General features: G+C 38.3%; 1 protein-coding gene across 2 annotated transcripts in view; it reads right to left on the bottom strand.

Moving 5' to 3' along the window:
• The window catches only part of SPIDR (scaffold protein involved in DNA repair), a 501,036-nt gene that overhangs the window by 134,223 nt on the left and 339,596 nt on the right, over positions 1–27,217 (bottom strand). For both annotated transcript variants that reach the window (XM_047073908.1, XM_047073910.1), the window contains exons 9-10: positions 8,986–9,181; positions 7,297–7,544 (exon numbers count right to left, since the gene is read on the bottom strand). In XM_047073908.1, coding sequence (XP_046929864.1) covers positions 7,297–7,544; positions 8,986–9,181 — 444 coding nt within the window. The remainder of the gene's footprint in view (positions 1–7,296; positions 7,545–8,985; positions 9,182–27,217) is intronic.

Below are 27,217 nucleotides of genomic sequence, written 5' to 3'. Positions count from 1 at the left end.
CTTTTTAATGTTTATTTATTTATTTTTGAGAGAGAGAGAGACAGAGAGACAGAGAGAGAGGCAGAGAGAGAGGGAGCAGGGCTTGAACTCAGGAAGCATGAGATCACCTGAGCCAAGAGTGAGAGTCGGATGCTTCATTGACTGAGCTACCCAGGTGCTCCAGGAGCATGGGATATTTTTAAATGCTGTCGACAAAGACAAAAACACACCAACCATGATTGTCAGCACTGTCAAGTACTGGAGCCAGCATTACAGCAGTTTTTTTGCAAGGTGTTTATTACAGAGGAACTTTTATTCCTCCATCATTTAGAAGGCTGTAGTCACATGTCATATGTATGAATTTACATAAATGTTTGTTTTCTCAAGTAAACGGGCAGCAGCTCCTTGTTGATGAGGGGGTGCGGCAAGGTGGGGTGCAAAAGGTTAGAAGTAAAAACCACCTTCAATCAAGCTTCCCCCATAGCCAAGGCAACAGACTCACTGCTAACAAGAATGCTGATTTGTAATAGGATCTTCTTTGCTTATTTTACGTTTCTATAATTATAGCAACATTATTTGTCAGTATTTTACAATCTTTAAGTATTTGCACCTGTTTTTTAAAATTTTTTTACTACAACTTTTTTTTAAGTTTATTTATTTTGAGAGATAGAGAGCATGCACACATGCGAGCAGGGGAGGGGCAGAGAGAGAGAGAGAGAGAGAGAGAGAGAGAGAGAGAGAATGAATCCCAAGGAGGCTCCACACCCAGTGTAGAGCCTGACGCAGGGCTTGATCCCACGAACCTTGAGATTATGACCCTAGCTGAACTCAAGAGCTGGATGTTCAACTGACTGAGCCACCCAAGCGCCCCCGCACTTGCTTTTAAAGAGCTAGCAAGCCACTTTCCACTGAGTGCTTAGTATATTAGAAGCATCAGATTACAACGTAATGCTAAACACATTACATACATGACCTCAGTTAATCTTTATCATGAAGCTGAACTGTGGAAAGTATTATAATTCAAATTTCACAAATAAGGAAACAGAATTTGCCCCAAGTCTCCCTACTTAGTGGCAGAATCAGCATTTGAACCCAGCACCAGTCTGATTCCAGACCGTCTTCTGCTCTTCCCATTAATGGCCTGCCTCTACCTCAATGCAGTTTTAAAAATCTTACTTCCAATATATTTAATGTACAGTGTTATATTAGTTACAGGTGAACAATGTAGCAATTTAACAATTCTATATATTACTCAGTGCTTACCACAATAAGTGGACCTCAATGCATTTTCAAAAGAAAAATGGTACCTGTGTCGAAAGTGATAGCCAGAATGCCCTCCCCGGTTTTGTTATTCTGCTGAATGTTTGACTTTCTCCTTCCCTTATGCATCAGAAAGCACTTGCTATCAAAATCCGTCCCTCCTCCCCACACCCCATTCACTCTTCATCTCCCCCCAGCTAGCTTCTAGCCTCACTCCCCTGCATCTCCTGTTCATAAAGTTACATAGGAGCCTCTCAGCAATGCACTACATGTTTTCACTCCTTATTTTATTGGCTTCTCTGCACCACCACTCTTGGCTGTCCACTTGCACATATGGGAAATCCTATATTCTAAGTGCCTGTCACAGTACACTGGGTTTCACTCTTCTATCATTAGCCCTTCCTCTTTAGTCTCCCTTGGCTGGCCCCCTCTTTTACCAGTCCTCCAATGCTATAGGACACGTAAGTCCATGCTATCACTTCTTCTTTTCTTTGTGTCTACCTTTTCCCTAATGCGATCTTATCCACTGCTCTGGCTTTAGAGACTTACTAGCTGTGACACAACATACCTAGAAGAGGTGTGGGGAGGAAGAGCAGGGGGCACCACCTGGGATGAGGGCTGGGGGGATGTGCCTTTCACTGTATGCCGTCTAGTGCCTTTAGCGCAGCACCATGGACAAATATAACCTATTCAAGTTAGCAAATAAAATAAGCATACACACAAAACATACATACTGACCAGCTGTAGGCTGACATGTTTATCTCCAACCTAAAATCCTTCTCTGAATGTGAGATCTTTATATCCAATTTTCTCATCTGACACCTCTCCTTAGATGTCTCAGGAATCTCCAACTAAACAGGCCCCGAACTGAATTCTCAAGCTTCCCTCCAAACCTCTTCTCATCCCAGTTTTTCTCACCTCAGTAAATAGCTCACCATTCCATCAAGCAATCAAATTGGGGATCATTCTTAATATTGCCTTCTACTTCACTCGCCCCACACCCAAGCCACCCCTAAGTCACCACATGCCTCCAGAAGGTGACCCTTGTCTCCATTTCTCAGTGTGCCATATGGGAGTCTGAGACTCTGGAACCTAGGCTCACTTGTACTCCTGCAGCGTGCCTCCTCCTGGTCTCTCAGCTTCCACTGGGGCGTGTTCCATGTGCCTCCCCTGCCCTGACCATTTTCCACCTGGCAGCTAAAGTCGTCTTCAAACCCTGCGAACTGTATTTGGGGTCAGTGGGCAGCCACGGCAACACCACTGCGGACTGTGAGTGCAGCCTACGGCTGGCTTGCCTCTCTGGCTCCCCCACTGGCCCACACACCCTGGCCACATCCGCTTCCTTCTTCTGCCTAGGAGATTCCAAAGGTATTCTCTCTTCCACTGTAATTCTCTTTCATCTGGTTTTTATCTAACATCCACTTACCTTTCAGGTGCCACCTGAAATAGTACTGCCTTACAATACCCATCCTTGAATCCTCCCCTGGCCTCCCTCATGGCCTCCTACTTTTCTCACCAGAGCACTTATCACAACTTATAATCATGAATGTATTTGTTTTTAATTGTTCTGTGCAGGACTTCCCGACGGCAATATGCTCCATGAGCATAAGGACAATGTTTGATTTTATTAATCACTGCAGACTTAGAACCCGTCCTAGGACAATGGTGGATTTTTTTTCGCCCTTATGAAAAGGAGGAAGAAATGCAGGACAAGAGACGAAAGGAAAGGTCAAAGATGAAAAGAGAAAATAAAATACCAAGATACAGAGAAAGAAAAATGTGCTCTTTCCCTGACTTCAGCTCAATGAATTTCCATACAACTATAATGCACAATAGCTATTAAAACTATAAATGGGAGGGGCGCCTGGGTGGCTCAGTTGTTTAAGCGCCTGACTTTGGCTCAGGTCGTGAGCTGACAGGTCTGTGCTGACAGCTCAGAGCCTGAAGCCTCTTCGGATTCTGTGTCTCCCTCTCTCTCTGCCTCTTCCTCCCTTGCACTCTGTCTCTGTCTCTCTCTCAAAATAAATAAATAAATAAATAAATAAATAAATAAATAAATAACATTAAAAAAAAAAAGATGTTAAAAAACTGTAAATGGGAGGTTCTGTCCTTCCAGCTTTTTGTCCAAACACAAGACCATTGAGCAAGTTGTTTGAATTAAATACCCTCACAAAAAACTCTCCCATTATCAGTATTTCTGTAATGACAGGCAAGAAAAAATGTGCATCTTTAAAGGATAAAATTAAATTACTTGTCCCTAAGTTAAATATCTAAAGGAGAAAGGAAGCCAATGTTTCAGAAAGGGAGAAAGAAAGGCAATGTTTAATGGCAGCCAACATGGACTGGGAGTGAGGTAACATGGTCCAGATTCTGTTCTGCCATGAGGTAGGCAGTTACTAGGGAATTCGCTTACTTTTTCTTTTCCTCAGTTTCCTCCACTATAAGTTATCTGCAAGACCAGTGCTCCCATTCCATTAAAAAAAAAGCCTGTTACTTTATTAGTCGTGCATTTATGTAACATTCGTTCAATATACAGTGGATCTAGATAAAGGTGGATCTGGGCTCTGAACAGTCCGCCTAGATTATTGGTTAGGGAGTGCCTTTGAAGTTGGGCTTTCGTTACTATTGATTTTAGTGACTTATAAAACTTAAGTTTGTATTGGTTATTCTGACCTGTAACACTCTGAGAAACCTTGTGGAAGTGTCTTCTTTATTAGCCTGAGTTAAAGGAAGTCATCCAGAGGAACAAGGGACAGGAGGCTCTCAGATGTTATGTTTCTGAAATCTAAAGTATATATTTGATAACGTTTCACAGCTCAGAGGAAATGAGCCTCTTGACTGAATCTATGTGACTCTGTTCAGGACTGATTACCTTCAAATAAATCTCCTTTAATTTCAAAGTTGGCAACAATCTGGGGGTCTGCCATCAGAAGATAAGTTGTTACTGATCTTAGAAAAGTGATACTGCTAAAGTATAGGGAACAGACTGAGACTGACATCTATGATTGAGGTGCTAAGTAAAGTCAGATATAAGACTCATTACAGTGCTCCATGAAGAGTCATCTGACCTCATTTGGGCAGAAAAGGGAAACTTGTTGTGGCAAAATATCTACTATATGTCAGTCATTTCTTTTTCTGCAGGCCTTAATTTCTGGCACTTTACAGAAAACACATAGTGACCAAGATTGTCTTTCAGTTCACTGATAGAAAGATCTTTGGATCTTTGGAGTATAGCAGGTTATGACGAGAGAGCAGACCGGGGGCTGCCTTCAGTGTAAGGTGTCACTGTGCAATTTCCTGTCTGCTGCAGTCATGCCTCTGGACAAACTGACTCCCTGGGTTGCACAGGAGTCCACCCAAAGTTACAGGCAGAAGCTGCAAGTAGAAAAGATAGGAATCTTCCAAGCTATAAACCTAAGTCTTAAAAAAAATTTTTTTTTTAACGTTTATTTATTTTTGGCAGAGAGAGAGAGAGAGAGAGAGAGAGACAGAGCAGGAGCGGGGGAGGGGCAGAGAGAGAGGGAGACCCAGAATCCAAAGCAGGCGTCGCCGGCTCCAGGCTCCGAGCCGTCAGCACAGAGCCCAACGCGGGGCTAAAACCCAGAGACCGCGAGATCATGACCTGAGCCGAAGTCGGACGCTCAACCGACTGAGCTTCCCAGGCGCCCCTAAACCTAAGTTTTTTAATAATGTTTTCTCTTATATACATGTTACATGTGTATAAATTAAAAATTCTACATTAGAAAACATATTGCTAACTTATTCTCCAAAGCAGATATTCTGATGTGCTTTTTAAGTAGATACATTAGCAAAGAATTAGTACAATGTTAAGTATAATTTTACTTCTATATTAATTTTGTGTGTAAACTGGAGCTTGATCATTGTTATAGCATTATGAATCTATAAAACATTAATAATCATTATACATTAATACCTTTTTGTACCCCAAAGACATCTCAGAAGTCTTGTCCTCAAACCCAAGCTCAGATGCCATGATTTTCTGTCCAAAGGTTCATTTTCCTACACAGTCCCGTCAATTCTCCTCAGGGCTGGGCACTTTTACCACTCCTGCTGCCCAGGGTGACCTGACCACCCCCCCCCGCCGTCAGCTTTAAACTAGGCAGAGCTTGGTCTAACTCAATTTTACCCTCTTTCTTTCAGCTCCATACTCTCTGCAACCCTGGCATTTTGGGATTCTGGATCTCATGATGTTATTATTTTTGTCCACCTGTATAACTGTCAGCAAGTAAGAACCTTTCTGAAGCTCAGTTTCCTCATTTGTGATACGACTAATACCCTGTACCCTCAGCACTGTACGATCTCAAGCGTGCTGCAGGAAACACAGCGCATACGATGCATATTAATGACATGGAATAACTGAAGGCTATTTTCTTGTTTTTGAGGTTTATGCCTCGCCTTTTTTTCAATCCACAACTGAGCCCAGTGTCATGTGACATGTCCCAGTGTATGTTCTCAGGCACAACCCACAGCATTCATAATGCCAACCACCAGCAGCAATTCACCAGACTTTGGTCTCCAATCCTTCTCTGATATTCATGCTCAGCAAGTAAAACAAGTACCACCAAAGGAGCTGGAGGGACAGACTTCAAGGTGCCACTCATAATTAAGCAAAGCAAACTCACTGTCACTTTCACCTTGCCTTCTCATCATTGTGACTCAGTCTCAACTGTCCCCAGTCTCCTCTGAGGGTGGTCTGTGTGCTGGGCTGGAGGAGCTTTACCAAGATCATCACTACCTTGCTTACTCAGTAGTTCCTTCTCCAAAGCCTAACGCTGGATACATTCCATGAAAAAAGCAAAACAAAACAAAACCTATGTCTGATCTCTAACTGGCTCAGATAAAGAGTATAAGACTGGTCTATAGCTGTAAGTCATGATAAAAACCTTGAAAATGATAAAATCATTTCACACGCACATATTGCAAACAAAATAAATCTTTTCCTATAAATCCAAAAGAAATGTTCTCTAACTACATCTGAAGGAGACTTTGAAATCCGTAGGACTTTCAAATAAAGTGCCCATCCACCTGAGGAGGATTCATAATTAACAAAGAACTGTTTCCTGTTACTCTGTCTGAATGGCATCAGAAGGCATTATAAAAATAGGATATTGTTGTAGTTACTATTTCTTCAATATGTGTTTTCTTTTAAAATTAGACAGAAAAGAATGATTGATAAATTGATATCCATTCTTTTAATTTCTATTATGTTGTAAATCCACCTCACTGCTTTGAGGGCAATGTCACATAGAAAGAAATATAATCTCAAAAGGTTATGCCAAGGCTCTGACATAAACTCTTCAGTCAATGACATGACTACAGCTATTTGAAAAAACACAGGAAGGACCTAAAAACGAGTAGAAAGATGTCATTCCCATAGTTGGTATAAACAAAGTACTTTGAATTATAGGTTTGGCTCATGTAGCTAGCTAGCTACACTATATATGAAGGTAGCCACTTGACACATGGGGCTATTAAAGTTAATTAAAATTAAATAAAACTTAAAATTTAGTTCCTCAGTTCCACTAGCCATATTTCAAATACTCTGTAACCATATGTGGTCAGTGGCTACCTCTCTGAATAGTACAGATATACAACATTTACATCACTGTAGAAAGTTCTATAGGTTAGAATAGCAATCTCTGAAAGCCACGGATTTACTAACTGCCATTTATTAGGTTTTCAAGATATATAAAACTTGACAGACATTGCAGTGGTCTTTTTAGGTATCATGATCACATATCCTGGCTTTTCTAGAACAATACCAGTATTTCTTGCTTGTATCACTTTCAGTAATATGAACCATTAAAGGTAAAAGTAAATGCAACAAATTAAATTTTTAGTAGGACTTTTTATATTAAGTAAACAGGGGGATTCCTTTGTTACACCACATGTCCCAAATTTTGATGCAAGAAAAAACCCAAAAAACCCAAAACTCATGTATATGGTGAATGTAGCCAAGAATTTCTGCTTTCTCTAGGAAGGGTCTCTACTTTCTCTAAGTGACTCTAGCACACATGCCTGTGTCTTGTCACTCACCGAGCTCTGGATGGGTCTGGGCCTGGTGGAACAGCTGAGCCACCTCCCTGCTGATACCTGCAGGGAAGAGAGTAAACTCTTTGTACCACCACTCGGACCTTGACTCCTGACCATGGGGCAGCTCCCTGGCCTTCCACTGCATCCAGAAGAGAGTCCCTCAGGGGAGCTTGAGCTGGGAAGCATTGCTTGGTTTCCTCATGTCCATGGGTGCATTCTGTCCTCATGGTAGTGAGATCACTACACATAACCTGGCCAAGACATGCAAAGGAATAATCTCAGTTTAACTGATAACAGCATGGCACACACCAAGTAATGATATTCTCAGGCAATTCTCTGATGTAACTGTACAACACCAAAGGAGTGAGAAGATAAAAGACATGGTGTGTGTCTCTGTGTCTGCCCCGTAACTAATGCTGCTGAGGTGGGCAATGTGAGAAATCACATGGAAACAGCAAAAAGTGTTTCCAGTCAGTGGAAGCACACGTTGTCCTGAGTCTTTGAAAACATGCAGAAAGTCCTGCTATTATAGTACTTCATGGTAATCTAGAAAATTCTTGTATGAGGTAGCAATCGCAGCAGGACAAAGTGAAAAACAAAAAATGACTAGGGTTTAAAAAATAAATCATATTATTAAGTGCTTTTTATATGCAGTGTACTATGCTGTGTACTTTATAGGCTCATGTAGCCTCCCAACAACGCTTTACAATAATATTAAATATTGTAATAAGATAACACTTCTAGAACACATCCCAGGCACTCTTCTTTATGTACTGTGCTTACTTATATAACAAACATATTTAACCTCATAGCCACCCAAGCAGGTAGATTATCATTATTACCATTTTAAAGATAAAAATATTGAGACACAGAAAAATTAAGTATTTCATGAATTTAATATCCTGTAGCTGTTTACAACTATATGTTAAAGCAGTAATACACTTTGAGCCATAAATTAAATTGATTAGAGAGCCCTCCTTTTCCCATAATCCCCTTCATACACTTCTTTTGGTTATCAAAGGGGGAGGATGCTTGACGACATTTACAAACAACATGAAAGTCTGTGTACGTTTCTCTTTCTTATGTCCCCTCACACTACCTGTCAGTCTCAGCCTTCTGTTCGGTGCTAACTCAGCTAACTAGGCGAACCTGAGATGGTACACCTGGAGTCACAGACACTTAGAGCCTGGAATGGTGCCCAGAGTGCCCTTCATGCCTGCTGTAAGGGAAATTTAGGGGCTCCCTAAATTCATCTTGATAAATGATCATGATGGAAAGCCAATAAAATTCCAAAAAGCAATGTATAATCTCAGTGTATAATCTCAAGTTTATGTGGTTCTTTTTGTCCCAAGGGATATAGATACTTAGAAAAAGAAAAACATGTGACTTTTTTCGTATTTAAGAACTTAAAAGCTTAAACAAAATTCTTAGACAATTACAAAATGAGAATTAAAAAAAATGAAAACTCATTTATTTTGACAGATTAGGAGAAAGATTAAAAATGAACAATTAGATGAAATACTGTGAAAGCTCACAGCTAAACACTGAACTACAGCAGGCATAACAATAATAACAAGCTGTTTGGGCATATATATTTGCTGAATATCTGAAGGGAAACCAAAGGTAAACATCTTCACTTTCAATCCCAATATTATTACAAAGCATAAAACCTCTAAACCAATGAAAGTTTACCTGGCCTTCAGGAGATTTAATTGTTAGGTTCTTAAATATAAACATCTGGGCCAAAGTGATACTTCTTCTTGGAAGGGGTGTGTCCCAACAGTGCACTTCACGTATTATTTTTGAATCTTCTTTGGTGACAATTTTCTGACAAAAGTAAGTATTCAGAATAACAGGGCAACTTCCATTTGGGATAACAAGCTTTTGCCTGGAAATGAGAAAGAAATATAACAGTTTATTTACCGTGTTGGATTCCCCTCATGTTCTTGCTAAATCAGGAATACAAAGGGCAAAGACTCGCCTGCTATGGAAAGACAAAACTAAGCCAGCCCATTAAGTGACAGCAACAGATGAATGGATAAAGAAGATGTGGTTCATATATACAATGGAATACTACTTAGCCATAAAAAGAATGAGATCTTGCCATTTGTGACATAGACTTAAAGGGTTAAGTGAAATAAGTCAGACAAAGATAGGCAAATACCATATGATCTCACTTATATATGGAATCTAAAAGCAAAAACAAACAAACAAAAACAGAAACAGTCTCATAAATAAAGAGAGCAAACTAGTGGTCATCCGAGGGGATGGGCTTGCAGGGATGGGCAAAATGGGTGAAGGGCATTCAGAGGTACAAACCTGCAGTTATACAATGAATAAGCCATGGGGATAAGAAGTACAGCATGGGGAACATAGTCAATAACACTGTAAAACTTTGTATGATGGCAGATGGTATCCTATCATGGTAAGCACTGTATAATGTACAGAACTGTCAAATCACAATGTTGCATGCCTGAAACTAACAGGATATTGTATGTTGACTATACTTCAATAAAACAAACAAACAAACAAACAAACAAAAGTGAAACCCACCCTCACACACTGAAGAATGAATGTCAATGGAATGAATTCTACTCTTCCAGTGTAAGTCCTGTGTTGGGATAAGGGGAATGGAAGAAGACCATGTCAGTACCTGGGTTAAAGCTTCCTCAGATCTCCTAGTCTAGTAGGTGATGGCCTTAGGATGCTTCATGAAGAAATTAAGGGAGTAAGCAAAGACTATCAACAGGCTCAAAGAACTGCCCAGACATTAAAAGAAATGTTATTTATAAATAAAACCTTTAGACATTTTGGTGGCTCTAATCTTTCAAAGAACATGACATCAAGTCCCAAAGAAGCTTCTACCTTCACTATCAAATGGAGCACAGTCACAGAAATGCCTCATGTTTAAGTAGAAAAGGAGTCTGGGAACATAAAAGACAAAATTTTCCTGGTTCCATTCAAATACCAGATTTGAGAAGACTCGTCAACGCTCATTCCTCAAAAGAGGTAATGCTGCTACACATCAAGGAAAATTTAGGACTTCCACTTCCACTCCATTTAGGAGCAGACATCTTTTTCTCTAATTTATCCCATTAAGCACAACTAAAATGCCTGACATTAGATATCAACTAAACATAAGAAGATACTGAGAGGTGGGAAGAAGGCATGCCAGCTAGGCCCTAGAGACCTTGGGACCTAAGGAACAACATACTGGTGAGCTTCTGGGTTTTCTGTTTGTCTCTTATATCCCAGACTTCAAACTGAAGAAGGTGGCAACCTAATACAATGATGCGTACAGATAAAAAAGCCCCTGCAAAAGCTTATTCTCTCCAACCAAAGGTCAGGGAAGGGGCAGCCTGGTGAGACAAAAAACTTTTAGAAAATGACTGTTCTATTCTAGGCAAACATCACAGAAGACCTGTGGCTCACTACCACACACATGAGAAAAGGATGAGTGGGGAGCCCTGACTTGCACCCTCATCAGGCTGTAATAAAAAGTCTCTAAAGCCCAGTTGGGGTAGTGTGAGAGAAGGCAGGATAGAGTGTTGGGACTTCCATCCCTGCAGGCTTATAATAGCCTTCCCTGATCAATCCCCGCACCTGCAACACACACACACACACACACACACACACACACACACACACTATGACAGTGGAGACCACCTGGGGGTCTGGACTTCCACTCCCACCTGACATCAGTAACAAGTACCCTTCCCTGCCCCTCTGGTGTACAGTCAGAGTAGGCCCAGCAGAGTGTCAGGACTTTCAACTCCACCCAGTGGTACTGTAGCTACCCTCTATCCTCACACTTTCCTCCAGTGTTATCAGTGGAAACCATGTGGGAAACAGCACCCCTGGCCCTCCCAGCAAGGGTTATGTCAGCTGAGGTCTAGCAGGAAGCTGGAACTCACATCTGCTCAGCAGTAACAATGAATTCTTCACCCTTCAAGTATCAATGGGGATCAAGAAGAGAATTTAGACTTTTACCTCCACTTGGCAGAAATAAGCCCCCCACCTCCAGCTCCCTCCACTTTTCTTCTCAGAGCAGTGTCAGAAAAATTCCCCTAAAACAGGTTTAAATAAGATCCAGATTCTCATATCATAATACCTCGATGTACAGGTTACCATCTAAAGTTATTTCTTATACTAAAAACAAGGAAAAAAATCTCAAAAGAAAAAAACATAATACATGGCAATGCTGAAATGACACCGAAACAGTTTTAGAATTATCTGACAAAGATTCTAAAGCAGCCATTATAAACATGCTTCAGTAAGCAATTATGAACACACATGAGACAAATGAAAAGATAGAAAGTCTCAGCAAAAAATAGGTATTTTTACAATGGAAATTTTAGAACCAATTAATAAAATAGTGAAAATAAAAACTCAGTGGGTTCAATGGCAGAATGGAGGAAACAGAAAGAAATCAGTGAACTTGAAGATAAAAATAGAAATTAATGTGGACAACAACAACAATAACAATAATAATAACAAAACCAGAATTAAAAAACAATGAACAGAACCTCAAGATCTGTGGGAAGGAAGAAATAAAAATGGAAAGATACAGGTAAGTACAATAGGCTTTCCTACTCCTGCAGGGTTTTCAAAATTGTATTTATAGTTGAAGCAAAAATTATAACAATGTCTGACATAGTTCTAAATGCATGCAAAACCAATATTTTTAAAAAATTATATTCTAATTAAGAAGAGTTAAAAGGATATAAGAGATAAGGTTTATTATATACTTCATAAAAACTGGCAAAATGTTGACCCAGTAGACTGTGGTAAGTTATATGTATAAAATATAATGCCTAGAGCAATCAATAAAATAGCTGTAAGAAAGATACATACAAAAAAATTATATATAGATCAAAAGAAAATTCTAAAAATTGTTTAGATAACCCATATGAAGCCAGAAAAAAAAAAAAACAGAAATGAAAATAAAGAGAACAACATGAAGAATACGAAAAGTAAAAAGGTAGACCTATGTCTTAACATATCAATATTTACACTAAGTATAAATGATCTAAATAAACTAGGTCAAAGACAAGGATTAGCAAACTGGATTAAAAATTATGATCCATCTATATGCTGTCTACAAAAAATTCACTTCAAATATAAAGATACAGGTTGAAGGATGGGGAAAATATATCACATAAACATTAAGAAAAATATGAAAATATAGCAGGGTATCAGATGAAGTCAGTTTTAGAGCAAAGAAAATTATGCGACCAGAGGAACATTACATAATAATAAAAAGGTAAGTCTGCCAAGAAGACACAGCCATCTTAATATGCACCAAACAATGTAGACTCAAAATACATAAAGTAAAAACTGATAAAACTGAAAGGAAAAATGACAAATCCACAATTAGAAATACAGACCACACAGCTGTCTCTCAACATCTGATAAAACAACTGGACAGAATGTCTGTAAAGATACCAAAGAGTAAAAAATACCATCAATCAACAGGATCTGATAGACATTTATAGAGCATTCCACCCAACAACAGCGAAAATACACATTCTTTTACTGAGCCCATAAAACATATTCCAAGAAAAACCATATTATAGGCCATAAGACAAACCTGAATGAATTTAAAAGAACTGAAACACAGTAAACTAAAAATCAACAGAAAGAAAAGAGAACTAAGAAATAAAGAAATAAAATAACAAACAGTAATAAAAACAACACACTTCTAAGTCATCCATGGGTCAAAGAGGAAGTGCCAAGGAAAATTTTAAAAAATAATAAAATAAAACATTTAACTGAGTGAAAATGTAACTTTAATATACCAAATTTTGTATGAAACAACTAAAGCAATACTGAGAGGAAATTTTTATAGCACTTAAAGCTTACATTAGAGAAGAGGAAAAATCTCAAATCAGTAAGCTAAGCTCTGAAAAAAATGAGCTTATATGAAAAAAAAAAGACAAAATAAACCCAGAGTGGATAGAAGGAAATAAATAAGAACAGAAATAGATGAAATTAAGAATAATAGAAAAAAATGCAATGAAGAGTTGACTTTTTGATATGATTAATAAAATTAACTGACAAAGGAAAGAACAGAGAAGATATAATCACCAAAATCAAGAATGAAACAGAGGATATCACTACAGACTATGAAGACATCACAAAACTAGTATGAGATTACTATTAACTGCTATATATATGAAATTATCAATAACTTAAATGAAATGGACCAATTCCTCGAAAGCACAAACTACCATAACTCAACCAAAATGAAACAGATGATTTGAACAGACCTATAAATAATAAAGATATGTATATATCTTTTATTACATATATAAATATGTAATTTAAAAAGTCCCAGAAAGATAACTCCAGGTCCAGACAGTTCCACTGGAGAATTTTACCAAATGTGCAAAGAAGAATTAACACCAATTTTATACTATCTTTTCAAAAGGAAAGAACAGAGAAGATATAATCACCAAAATCAAGAATGAAACAGAGGATATCACTATAGACTATGAAGACACCACAGAAGAGGAGGAAACACTGCCCAATTCACCTTATAAAAATAGTACTACTCTAATAAGAAAACCAGATAAAGACAGTACAGAAGAAGGAGAAGGATGAGGAAGAGGAGGAGGGAGAGGAAAAGGAGGAAAAGGAAAAAGAAAAACCACAGACCAACATACCTCAGGAATACAGATGAAAAATCCTTAATGAAATACTAGTAAATAGAATTCAGAAGTAAATGTAAGGATCATACAACATGACAAAGGGGTTAACTCCAGGGATTCAAGTCTCATTTGATATTTGAAAATCACCTCGACCACATTAAAAATGAAAAAAAGTCTTATATTTCTTCAGTAGAAGCAGAAAAACTATTTTACAACATTGAACACTGATTTATAACCAAAAAGTCAGAAAACTAGAAATAGAGTACTCCCTCAGCTAGCATTATAATTAATAGTGATGGAGTAAATGCTTTCCATCTAAGAAGGGAAACAAGGCAAGAATATTCATTCTATTTTTTCTTTTCTTTTTTTTTGTTGTTAAAAAGGGGCCTATGTTCTTTCTTCATACATAGGCCATTGAATACTTTTCACAGCATTTTCTACAAAGAATAAGGGAAATGGAAAAAAAAGAGGTCATGACAATTATTTACATTTTACAAATTGAGGGAAGGAGACTCCCAAGGGCATATGAGGTCACCTTTACCAAAGGTAAAGGAGCAAAATTTATACTCCACTGACTTCTGCTGTGCCGGGTTAATGTTGCAGATCCTCTTAGGCCCATAGAATTCAAGTGCCCCCAGGCCCCCAGATGGCCAAGGCCTGGGGACTCCAGGACCCACTTGACGTTTGTCCCCTTGCTGCTCACTGAGCCCATCATCTACCTCCACCTCCCTACCTATGCCTTGGGACACTGGAAGGGCCCAGAAGAGAAGATGGCATGGCAGGTGATAATGGATGCAGTTTGGCTACATGGCTATGACTACTACCACAACCTGGCAACTCTCACCCTAGCGTATGAATTCTGAGCCAACCTGCAGACTGCCGCTCCTGCAGAGTAGTAGAGTGTGTTGGAGAAGGGGGCCATGTTAGGGAACCTGAGAGTCCAGGCAGTTCTGGAGGGCAGGCTTGCATGCAGCCCACGCCAGTGGGGTCCTCACCCTTCCATGGCACTCCACTGTGTGCCTCCCATGCAGTGTACCTGGAACACAGTTTCCAGAGGGACCAGCTGACTTTCCTGTGCAGCAGTGGGCCACTGGCTCGCCTGCTCTCACCACTTTTATTCAGAGGGCTGGAAGTTCTTGCCAGTGCAATGAGGCAAGACAGGGGTAGGGGAATGACATACAGAACAGAAAGGAAGAAATAAATCATTCCCTATCTGCAAATGACATGATTGCTTGTGTAGAAAATTACAAGAGAGCAATCGACAGAAAAACTCTAGAATAAGTGTGTTCAGCAAGATTACAGCATATAAAAAATGTGTTTCTATATACTATCAATGAGCACGTGGACACCAAAATTGAAAATATAATTCATATAAAAATGCAAATAATGACAAAAAACATTTCATGTAAATCTAATAAACATATATATTACTTGTGTGAAGCTATAAAACACTGATAAAATAAATCAAGGATCTCATAGAGACTCGAGCCACTTTTAGTGGCTCGAAAGACTCAATATCATAAAGATGCCAATTCTCCCCAAAAGGATACATAGGTTTAGAACAATTCCCATTGAAACTCCAGCAAGATTTTTTGCAGATGTACATTAGCTTACTCTCAAATTTATATAGGACATTAGCAAGGTGGCAGAATAGAAGATCACTACTCATATTTCCCCTTAAGAGCAATAATTTGGTAGCCATCCGAGTGTGATAAAAGATATATAATTAGTTTGATTGTGGTAGTTATTTAACAATGTATATCAAATCACCATGTATACACCTTAAATATATACAATTTTTATTACCCACATACCTTAACAAAGTTGGAAAAAAAATTTATATGGAAAGGCAAAGGAACTAGGACATCTAAAACAATTTTGAAAAAGAAGAATAGAGTGGGAGGAATTACTCTCTTTACTTTCAAGACTTACTATATAGTTACAATAATCACTACTCTATGATATTGTTGGAGGAATAGACATAGATCAATAGAACATTATAGAGAACCTATTAAATATACCCCACGCTATACTATATGTAAGTATACAGATACATATACAGATCTGCCCAACTGATTTTTCACAACAGTGCCAAAGCAATACAATAAAAGAAGTAGACTGTGGATATTCATAGTCAAAAAAAGTATGAGCTTCAAACTAAGTCTCAAACTTCATATAAAATTTAACTCAAAATGGATCATGAACATAAATGTAAACAATAAAGCCATAACACTTTTAGAAAAACATAGGAGAAAATCTTCAGTACCCAGGCTAGGCAAAGTGTACTTAGACTTGAGATAAAAAAAAAATTTTTACCCATAAAAAGAAAAAAAAAATTACAAAACTGAACTTCATCAAAGCTAAAATCTTTTGCTTTGAGCAAGACCTTTTTAAGAGGACAAAGAGAGAACCTACAGAGGTAAAATATTTGCAAATCACATATCCAAAGAAGGACTATGACCTAGAATATATAAAGAAATCTGAAAACTCCACAGTGAAAAAATGAACAATCAAATAAAACATGGACAGCTGTCACTAACAGACAATTCACCGAAGATATAAGAATGGCAAATTAGCACATCAAAAGATGTTAAATGTCATTAGCTATTAAGAAAACACACATTAAAACCAGACTTATATAGTACCCCTATACTATCAAAATGGTTAAGACAAAACATAGTGACACCATTGAAAGCAGATGAGAATATAGAGAAACTGAATTGCTCAAACATTGCTGCTGGGAATGTAAAGCTATATTATATAGCCAATCAGAGAAAGGTTGGCAATTTTTAAAAACGCTAAACTTGCAATTACCATACAACTCAGTGCACTCTTGGGCATTTATTGCAGAGAGATGCAAACTTATGTTTATATAAAAACCTATGTAGGCATGTCTGTAGCAGCTGTATTCATAACAGCCCCGACTGGAAACCTAAATATCATCAATGGGTATGAATGGTTAAGCAAACTGTTAAATCCATCCATACCACAGTACTATTCAGCAATAAAAAGGAAGGAACCACTGATACACATGACAACATGGATAAATCTCCAAGGAATTCTGCTGAGTGAAAAACAATCCCTAAAGCAATACAGAAGACACTGGTGCTTGCTAAGGTTTAGGGGTCCAGTCTATTCCCACAAACTCTATCCAAAAATAAATTTGTAATAGTGAGGTTTTAAGCCTATAGGCTATAGGTATGGTAACTCAGAAGTTAAGAAGAAATTGTGAGAGAAGGAGAGACAGAGACAGAGCTAGACACATACATGCAAAAAGAGACAGGAGGAAGGGAGGAACAGAGACAGAGACAGTAAGAAGAGGCTGTAAGAAAATCAGAGGGTGGGGGTGGGGTACAGTGTCTTGCACTGTCTGGGTACAAATGCAAATATGCTTCACACAGCCAGATGGATGAAAGATGTCACAAACTTCCAGCTTTTGCTTTCAAGTTAATTTAAAAAAATATGATAAAGTAATATTATTTTAATAACTAAGTTAAGAAGAAGAACGTGCTGGATAAAGTTTTTCTATTTAGAACCTTTCAGTTTACAGGTAAACATTACCAATATTAGGGGCGCTTGAGTAGTTCAGTTGGTTCAGTGTTCAATTCTCGATTTCGGTTCAGGTCATGATCCCAGGGCCATGGGATCAAGCCCTGCGTAGGGCTCTGTGCTGAGTGTGGAGCCTGCTTAAGATTCTCTCTTTCTCCCTCTGCCCCTCTCCCCAGCTCATGCGCACTCTCTCTCTAAAAAACAAAACATTACCAATATTAGAACTATTTTCTGCTCAATTCAGTCTTGTTTAAGGCCGTTAAGGTTAAACTGAATTAAAAACAGCAAACCACTCCAACTAAGTGAAAGCTTACTTTAGCCTTTCTTCTCTGATACCAATAATCACTACAATTTTCAAAGCTATTTTAATGAGTTCAACCTTCTATTTTTTCTATGTAGCTCAAATCCAAAAAAGGATATCTTCCTTACTTAATATAAGCACTATTTCAAAAGAAGGTTAATTCACTGATTTCGATAGCATTAGATATTCCTTGTCTCCTGGGTAGGACCACATGGTTAATTATGAGTAATTAATCTACAAGGTGGCATAATTCACACACACAATGCAAACCCTAAAAGGACCCATTTTTCTGATCTCTTGTTGACAAAGTGAATAAACTCATGCAAGATGCAGGATTATTGCATCAAAATGAATAAAAACAATTAATGTATTTGGCTTGCCCTCAATACAACTACATTAGAAAACTGTACAAATATACCCATGATCTCAAGCATTACATTCTTGGTGTTTTTGCTTACTTTACTCCATTTCCTTCTTATTTATGGGCACATAAATAGAAGAGGCCCTTATTTAAGGGCCTCTTAAAGGTTCCAAATTCCTTGCTAATCACTATTATAAAGCTAGTATTTTTATTAGCTATTAGTTTAACACTCCATATTTTAATATTTACCCAATAGGAACATAGGCCTCTTTAATGCTAATAGTTCCCTTATCCTAATTTTAATATTTAACATTCAGTTCTACATAAAAATATTCAAAACATATTCTTTTTTTAAAAGTTTATTCTGAGAGAGAGAGTGCGCATGTATGTGCAAGTGCATGGGGGAAGGAACAGAGAGAGAAAGGCAGAGAGACACAGAGAGAGAGAGAATCCCAAGCAGACTCCACGCTGTCAGCACAGAATCTGCCACGGAGCTTGATCCCATGAACCGTGAGATCATGACCTGAGCCAAAATCAAGAGTTGGATACTTTACTGACTAAGGCACCTAGGTGCCCCTCAAAACATATTCTTGATAAAAAAATTAACTTTGAAATTTTGTGATTCGTAGTAAGGTTGACTTGATAGGAATCCTTTTTAGCAATAAAAAATAGAACTCTTTTAGTTTCAAATGGAGCTTGCTGATATATGCAACTAACAAAAATAAACATTAAAGTGATGCAGTTGGAAAAAGTGGTATTGTTCTTAATTGTGTATCATTTTGCAATATCACAGCATTTCTGTTTACTCACTCAGCCCTCTACCTTGGTGGCTGACCCAAAGTCAGATCTTCAAGATTCCCAGGGATGGAGATGATAATATGCAGTGTCCTACTAAACAGGCAGATTTTTAAAAGTTTCAAGAACTTTTTAAAATCATTAAAAAAGATTTACCTGGTAACTATAAATCTGGACTTCTTTTATAATTAAACGAATCACTAAAGATTTAGCAAAAAAAAAAAAAACCTCTATTTTGAAATGTGGCTGAGTAATTTTATGTTTTCAAAAAGCACTTACATATGTATTTCAAACATTGTTAGCTTTGCTTAAAAGAAGGAAAACCCAAGGCAGAAATAAAGGTTCTTTGGCCCAGCTGTGGGGCTCTGAGAGAGACAAGAACTCAGGCCATGCTATTACAGCACGTGGCCAGCTCATCCAGTCCCGTATCTTCTGCAAGAAAATAGGGGGAGCATTTATACTAATGATGACACAAATGTTTATTTAATAATACATAAAACAAAAATGTTGACTGTACACATTAGTAAAATTCTTCTTGATTCAAGTTAGTCAAACTGAATTAAGTCTAGGAGAGAAAGGATTTGTAAGGAAATTTAGTTCATTACTTCAAATTACAAATTAAAACCATAGTCCTTAGAAAAGAGAAAGTTTTGGAAAGTCTTCTGAAATAGATAGAACTATTTTTCATTATTGGGGTATAATTGATATATCATGTTATATTGTTTTAGGTGTACAAAATGAGTCAGGATTTGTATATACTGTGAAATGATCATCACAGTAAGTCTAGTTAACATCCCTCACCATATATAGTTACAAAATTGTTTTTTTTGTGATGAGAACTTTTAAAGTCAACTCTCTTAGCAACGTTCAAATATACAATATTATTAACTATAGTCACCATGATGTACATTACATCTCCAAGACTTGTTTTATTACTGGAAATTTGTGCCTTTTGACCCCCTTCATTCATGTTTCCTGCCCCTACCACCCTGCCTCCGGAAACCACCAATCTGTTTTCTGCATCTATGAGCAGACATGACTAATTTTTTACTAGCATATCACTTGCTTCTTTACAAATAGTACTAAGATTTGAAAATAATTGATTCTCTAAGGTAAACATACTTGAAGTCTTGTTCAAATTTCTCATATACTCATAAGTACCCTTTACCTTGCAAAAATAACTATACAGGTAAGCATAATCTAACTAGATCCATAGGATGAAAATTTCTGAATTAGGGAATCTGAATAAGGTTTAAAATGATTTACCATAAAATGGGAGGTCTGAAATTTTAGTTACAGATGTTACTCTGAGGGTCTGGGAAATTAATTCAAATAATAACACACCTTGTAAAATATATTTGGAAGGCTAGTTGATATAGGAAAGACCTTAAAACTCTTATCTAGGTCCATTTGGTTCATTCCACTCTTTTTACTGAATGCATTTCATGTGCCAGGTAGTAGGCTAGGGAGCTAGGAATCCAGTCAGAGGTAAGAAAGAAGGCTGAGTGGATGGTTTTACTGCAAAGGAAAAGGGTGTTCCTGAGTTAGGACATGCCAACTCAGACAGGATACTAAGTAAGCCCACTGGGGTTAGGGAAGGCTTCCCAGGAGAGGGAGCCAGGTAAGGGCCGTCGTGGGTCAATGAGGGCAAAAGTGCAAAGAGAGGCACGGAGGCTCCCAGAGGCTGCCCAGTGGCAATGACCACAATTTAATTCCAATGTGGTGAGCAAATATATCTCATTGCCACATCACTGAGTCTCTGCAAAAAAATTTACACGTTCAATTTCCTTTACTAGTAGGAAGAAGTTAGAACTTTTCAGTATCTATATCTATGATTCCATCAGTATTTCTCTAGGTAGTATGACCTCTTGACTTGTTTTTTAATTTTTTTTTTTAAATTTGAGAGAGAGAGAGAGAGAGAGAGAGAGAGAGAGAGAGAGAAAGGGAGAGAGAGCATGTGAGCAAGTGGGGGAGAGGAGCAGCGGGAGAGAGAGAATCCTAAGCAGGATCCATGCTTAGCATGAAGCCCGACTTGGGGCTTGATTCCATGACCCTGGGATCATGGCCTGAGCCAAAATAGAGTCCTGCACTGAATCGACTGAGCCACCAGGTGCCCCCAATTTTGTTTTATACTGCAATCCAATATTAGCTGCTGTAGACCTTACAATCACCTCTTGATGTGTCTGCCACAAATGTTATGGGACAACTAAAAAACGTTTACAGAGTATGTATGTATTGAGATTAATATTGCACTATATTTAACTAGTATTTCTAAATATCAAACTGAAAATAAAAACAAACCTAAGTGTTAATCCTCACTTGATAAATCACATATACAATGAATGACACCAGTGAACATTATCATGACACTGGGCTCCCACTGATTTTTCTGTTTAAGGAATTTGAAGAGTATGCATTTACTTTCCAATAAACTCTCAGAGCATCCCTGAAATTGTGGCAGAATGGACTAAAATATGGGAGAGTTACACACACAAATGAAACACACAAAAACTAGAAAGTAACAGTCTTCAGTGGAGTCCAAGTACTAAGGTTTCTGGTGTAAATGTCTTTTTCTTTTTAATAGAGAATACTGTATGTATAATAAAAATGACAATTTGTCAAAATGTTTTCTGAAAATAGAAATGGCTGCTCAAACACATATGTTTTACATAAGAACCATTTCCACTTCTCCTCACCTGAGACTGTTCTATATAGAACTCAAGTAAACAGGAAACAATACTTTTGTTTTTAAATGTCATTGGGACCAGAGAAGGAAAATAAAATGAAAAATCTTTTCATTTTCTATAATTTCAAAGGTTCACAGTTCTATCAATATCAACACTGACAAAGTGTGAAATACCCTGTAAACAACTTTTCAGGAAGTCTGAGGTTTGTGATCAATGTTTCTTTTTATTTTCCCACTAGTTATGTGTTCTCAGATTTTTTGCCTCTAGCACCCGATTACATAAAAACTGTGCTTTGCACTGAACATGCTGATAAGGATGATTGTGACTGATACACAATTCCCTTAAAAAGCAAACTCTCTATTCCAAACCATAAAATAACATAAATTTGCTTGTTTACCATGTAGGAAGAATTCATGCAAATCTGTGGTGGGAGCAAAGTGGATTAATGGGATTAATGCAGTGACCCGAAGAAAACAAAGACAAACAGAATTTCCTCTTCTTTCCCTCCTTATTTTAATGGCTAGCTAGCGAACAAGGTTGGACTAGGAACTATAGTTGCAAGAAAAACATAATGTAGGTTTAATTTTTCTTTTCACTGAAGACATGCTTGGGATAAACCAATCAATTTTGTTTACAGTTTAGTCTCAACTCTAAGCCTCACCCACCCCAGGCCCAAACCTGGCCACTGTACAGTCTTTCTTCCACCACCTGGAGGAGAGGCCGGGTCATGACATGAGGAGTTAAGAGGGCTTAAGGGTGTATGTAGGGCCATACACCAGGAAACGGTAAGTGCAGTAAAACACTCTTCGTGCTACAATAGAAGGAACACTGGCTTCTGCACGGAGGCAAAGGACAGACTTCTCCATATTAATTAAGACCCTTCTAAAATGCTGTCTCTGGGGGCGCCTGGGTGGCGCAGTCGGTTAAGTGTCCGACTTCAGCCAGGTCACGATCTCGCACTCCGTGAGTTCGAGCCCCGCGTCAGGCTCTGGGCTGATGGCTCGGAGCCTGGAGCCTGCTTCCGATTCTGTGTCTCCCTCTCTCTCTGCCCCTCCCCCGTTCATGCTCTGTCTCTCTCTGTCCCAAAAATAAATAAACGTTAAAAAAAAAAAAAAATTTAAAATGCTGTCTCTGTGAGAAGTCTTGATGGGCTGGTTCAACAATAACGAAAACAAAACAATGTTTTTTGAATGAATGTCAATCTTTCTCACAGGAGAAGCTGTTCTTTTCTCTGTGCTCTGAGAGTGCTTTTCACACTGGTTTGCTTGTGTCTGTCTCTACAATGAAACCCTCAACTACTAGAATATCTCAGCTGTTTCATTTTTATCTTTGTTTTTTAGTGCCAAACAGTACCTAACATCTGCATGGAACCCAACAGATGTTTTCTAAACTAATGGAAAAATATTTTTTATTCCTATTTATCAGATGTATATATAAAGAAGTGAATGTGCCTTTTACATAGATAATCAGATCTAATATAACTGAGTTCCATGAGCTTTAAAGTGGGATTCTGGGAACTGTACAAATTTAAAATAAGGGCTTGGAAAAATGAAAGCTCTAAGGGGAAGGATCCAGGCCCATGCAAGTCCACTGCATGGCACAGAGTGATGTGAAAGGAAGATAACAGGTTTTGGATCTAAGACATCTTAGATTTAAATCCTGGCTTTGCCACTTACTAGCTGTGTGACTGTGGACAAATTCAGTCTGTGACTCCGCTTCTATGAAATGAGAGTATTAACAGGAGCTAAAGGTACTCCACAGATTTCTTGTAAGAATGAAATGAATGAACTTCACACCCATAAGGGCTCAGTGGGTGAGGCTGTCAGTGCTGCTGCTGCTTCTGTGGCTCTGAGTCTCATCTTCAGTCACTTCACATTAGTCACTGTCTACTGTGCAGCCAAGACTAGGGTTATTTAGTGTCATTTCCAAGGCCTGTTTTCTTTCTCTTCCTAAAGATTAATGAGAATTACAGGCCACTAGCAGCAAATATTACTTCTCCGTTACCTGCTCACATGTTTATTTGCATAATGCCTTATTTGCTATTGATACTCGCTGCTTAGATTCTGCTGGGTCTTATAACGCTAGCCTAAATTCTTACTTAGTCCTCAGGTCTCTCAGCCTTCACTGTACAGGGTAAATACGACTACCCCAATCTTCAGAGGAGGCTAAGTAACAATCATTTCTATACCACTGGTCCATTCCAGGGCTGAAAAACAAACAAACTGGCTTTAAAGCTAGTCTATTGTTTTTCCAAGATACGAAGCTACCTCTCTGGAACAAGAGTGGGACTCACCCCTTCGACAATGGCAAGAAAGGTGTTGCCATTATTCCTGGAGGAATCAAAGCACGAGAAAGGGATGTGACCCGTATCAACAGGAGCTGGTTAGCCTAGCCCACAGGATTAGATCAGGCTGACAAGAAAGCATGAAATGGGGCCCCAGGGTGCCTCAGGCGGTTGAGCTTCCGATATTGGTTTCGCCTCAGGTCATGATCTCCCAGTTCATGAGTTCAAGCCCTGCTTCTGGCTGGCTCAGTGCTGACAACAAGGAGCCTGTCTGGGATTCTGTCTCCCTCTCTCTCTGCCCTTCCCCAGCTCATGCTCTCTCTCTCAAAAACAAATAAATAAACTTTTAAAAAAAGCATGAAATTTAGGTGGGACTGTAGGAGATTATACTTCCTGTTCACAGCTATCAAGTGTTGGGCAGTGTGACAAGCTGCAATGGAAGGACTTTAACTGCACAAAGGTCTGGTGATAACAGAACATTTAGACCCACTTTCTACACCTGTGCCTATAAAGCCACTGGCCCTTGTAGCTAATCAAATTTAAATAAAATAAAATAAATTTTAAAATGCAATTCCTAAATTGTCTGAGCCACATTTCTAGTATTTTCAGTGTGGCAAGTGACTACCATACTGGACAGCATCAAAAAGAACACTTTTGTTACTGCAGAAAGTTCCACGAAGCTGTGTGAGAATTCTGATTTTCAGGATAAACAATAAACCACATACTGTCATTAGTAAATGCTTTTTGATCAATTGATTGATTAATTGGATTTGAAAGGGGCTACTATGCCCCAGTGACTTCTAGGGCTAACTTCACAAGCTTAAGCACCACCCATGCTCCCTGCTGTAGACACCTACACCAGCACATGGGCACTAAATCCAAGTTAGTGACAAGACAATGTTAATTATCGTTATTATGAATTTTTTAAAATAGCAAAATATCCTGCCCACCTTCTTACTCATTTAAAGAGTGAATGGGCACTCTTTCTCTCCACCAAAAATCAGATTTACTTTAAGAAAAATTTAAAAACACAAGTCGCAAGAAATTTCTCTAAGCTGAAGAATTAAGCCAAGTTCAGGAATAAGAAATTTCAGGCTTATACTTTATTTTCCAGTTTTTTATTTGACAAGATTTATCTCCTGTGTTCAAATCCCTTTCTTCTAGCTTCCAACCCAAATCAGACCAAGAAACTGATAAAAAAACGCTGAAGTGGAACACTGATATTTATAATTGTGTGTGCTGTTTTTAAATTCCCAGAATACAGTTTGTCTAATTCTCCTTTTATCCCAATATACACAACATTGAGGAGCAATTTATTTGTTTGAAAGTGAATAGTATAGTAAATAACATTAAAGATGAATTCATACAAGGGTGGTATGAAATATGAGAATAAACTTCCTTTGTAAACCAGAAGTCTACTTCTCTTGGCAAACCCATAAATCTTGTATCATTTCCTTTTTTGAGGCACAGGGTCACTGGGAATGGCAACTTAAAGAAAGAACCACCATGTTTCTAGCAGTGGTTATAAATTTTATGTTCAAGGCAAAGATCCCGCACTTTTATTGGTAATGAAAATCCTGCCAGAACTTGACAGAAAATACAAAGAACAAAGCAGGGGGAAAAGCCTGGTTTGAAGTCACACTGGCTTGGTTTTAATTCTAGCTCTGCCACTTATTTCCTATTTTGTCTTAATCAAATTACTCCAATGTCTTGAACTTTAACTTTTTCATATCTAAAATGGGGATTATACATACCCAATGGTGTTACTGTGAGATGAGGTACGTATATTCATATATACAAGGCACACATGCAGATACTTACATACAGTGCTTGGCACACACACACTAGCTATTCTTTAAAACAGTAGCTAGTATATTACTAGAAACTGACTATTTTCTAGAGGCTCTAGAAGCTAATCTAACTTTTCCAATACAAGACAGGATATCTTAGAAAAATTAAGTTTTCTCTGAGTTATTGTAACATACCCATTTCTATACACAACTGGGTAATTAAAGGTCTTAGAAATGTTCACACAGTTTTACTCAATAAAGTCACTATAAAGAATTTACACTAAAACATTTATGTATAAAATATTAATTACACTCATTTACAATAGGAGAGACATAACAAAAAATCTAAATTTCTAATAAAAAGTAGAAAAATCATGAAAACAGTGATACAAATGATAACATTAAAATTCCTAATTCAAAGGGGTGTCTTTGGGTGGCTCATTCAGGTAAGCGTCTGACTCTTGACTGTGGCTCAGGTCATGATTTATCTCATAGTTCATGGGTTTGAGCCCCACGCTGGGCTCCACACTGACAGCAAGACAGCAACGAGCCTACTTGGGATCCTCTCTCTCTGCCCCTCCCCTGCTCGTGCTCTTTCTTTCTCTATCTCAAAATAAATAAATAAACTTAAAAAAAATCTAATTCAAAAAATACACTTAATGAAATCGTGGGTAAAGCTCTTGTTATACATTTGAATTAGGGAAACAGACTGAAGGGGCGCCTGGGTGGCTCAGTCGGTTAAGCGTCCGACTTCGGCTCAGGTCATGATCTCGCGGTCCGTGAGTTCGAGCCCCGTATCGGGCTCTGTGCTGACAGCTCAGAGCCTGGAGCCTGCTTCCGATTCTGTGTCTCCCTCTCTCTCTGCCCTTCCTCCGTTCATGCTCTGTCTCTCTCTGTCTCAAAAATAAATAAACGTTAAAAAAAAATTAAAAAAAAAAGAATTGAGTGCATAGCACAGTCTGGAAAGAAAACTGGATACCTTAGTCTCAGTTATGACTGGTCTCTATCTTTAAGGATCATTCTGACACTGGCTGTAAGTCATCTTCTGAATACAAACCTGAATGTATTTGCATGCTTGTCAGCACTACTCCTCCCAGGCCAATCTTAAATCTTTATCTTTTGGTCTTTATCTCTCAGTGTGACTCTAGCACAGAAATTTTCAAACCTTAACATGAATCAGAACCATAAGCTTGTTAAAACACAAATTGTTAACCACACCTCCAAAGTTTCTGATTCAATAGGTCTAGGGTGGTTCCTCTTAGCTGGCATTTTTGACAAGTTCCAAAGTAGTGCTGATGCTGTTGGTCCCACAACCACACCGTGAGGATTACTACTGTAGAAAAACACACTCGACCATTTACACAAGTATCTATGATACACCTCAAGCTTACCCTGACAAAACACCTGCTCAGCTATTAGGACTTGGCATGAGTGACAGGAAGCACTTCTAAGCACTCCTTCTAAGGAGGCTTTCTGGTTTGGCCTGTATTGTAGGAAAGTAGCACTT

The sequence above is a fragment of the Lynx rufus genome, unplaced genomic scaffold (assembly GCF_022079265.1).
Source record: "Lynx rufus isolate CCGP_SWC_20201006 ecotype Redwood Valley unplaced genomic scaffold, mLynRuf1.p SCAF_12, whole genome shotgun sequence".
NCBI lineage: Eukaryota > Metazoa > Chordata > Mammalia > Carnivora > Felidae > Lynx > Lynx rufus.
This window is presented reverse-complemented; position numbering and strand designations above follow the sequence as displayed.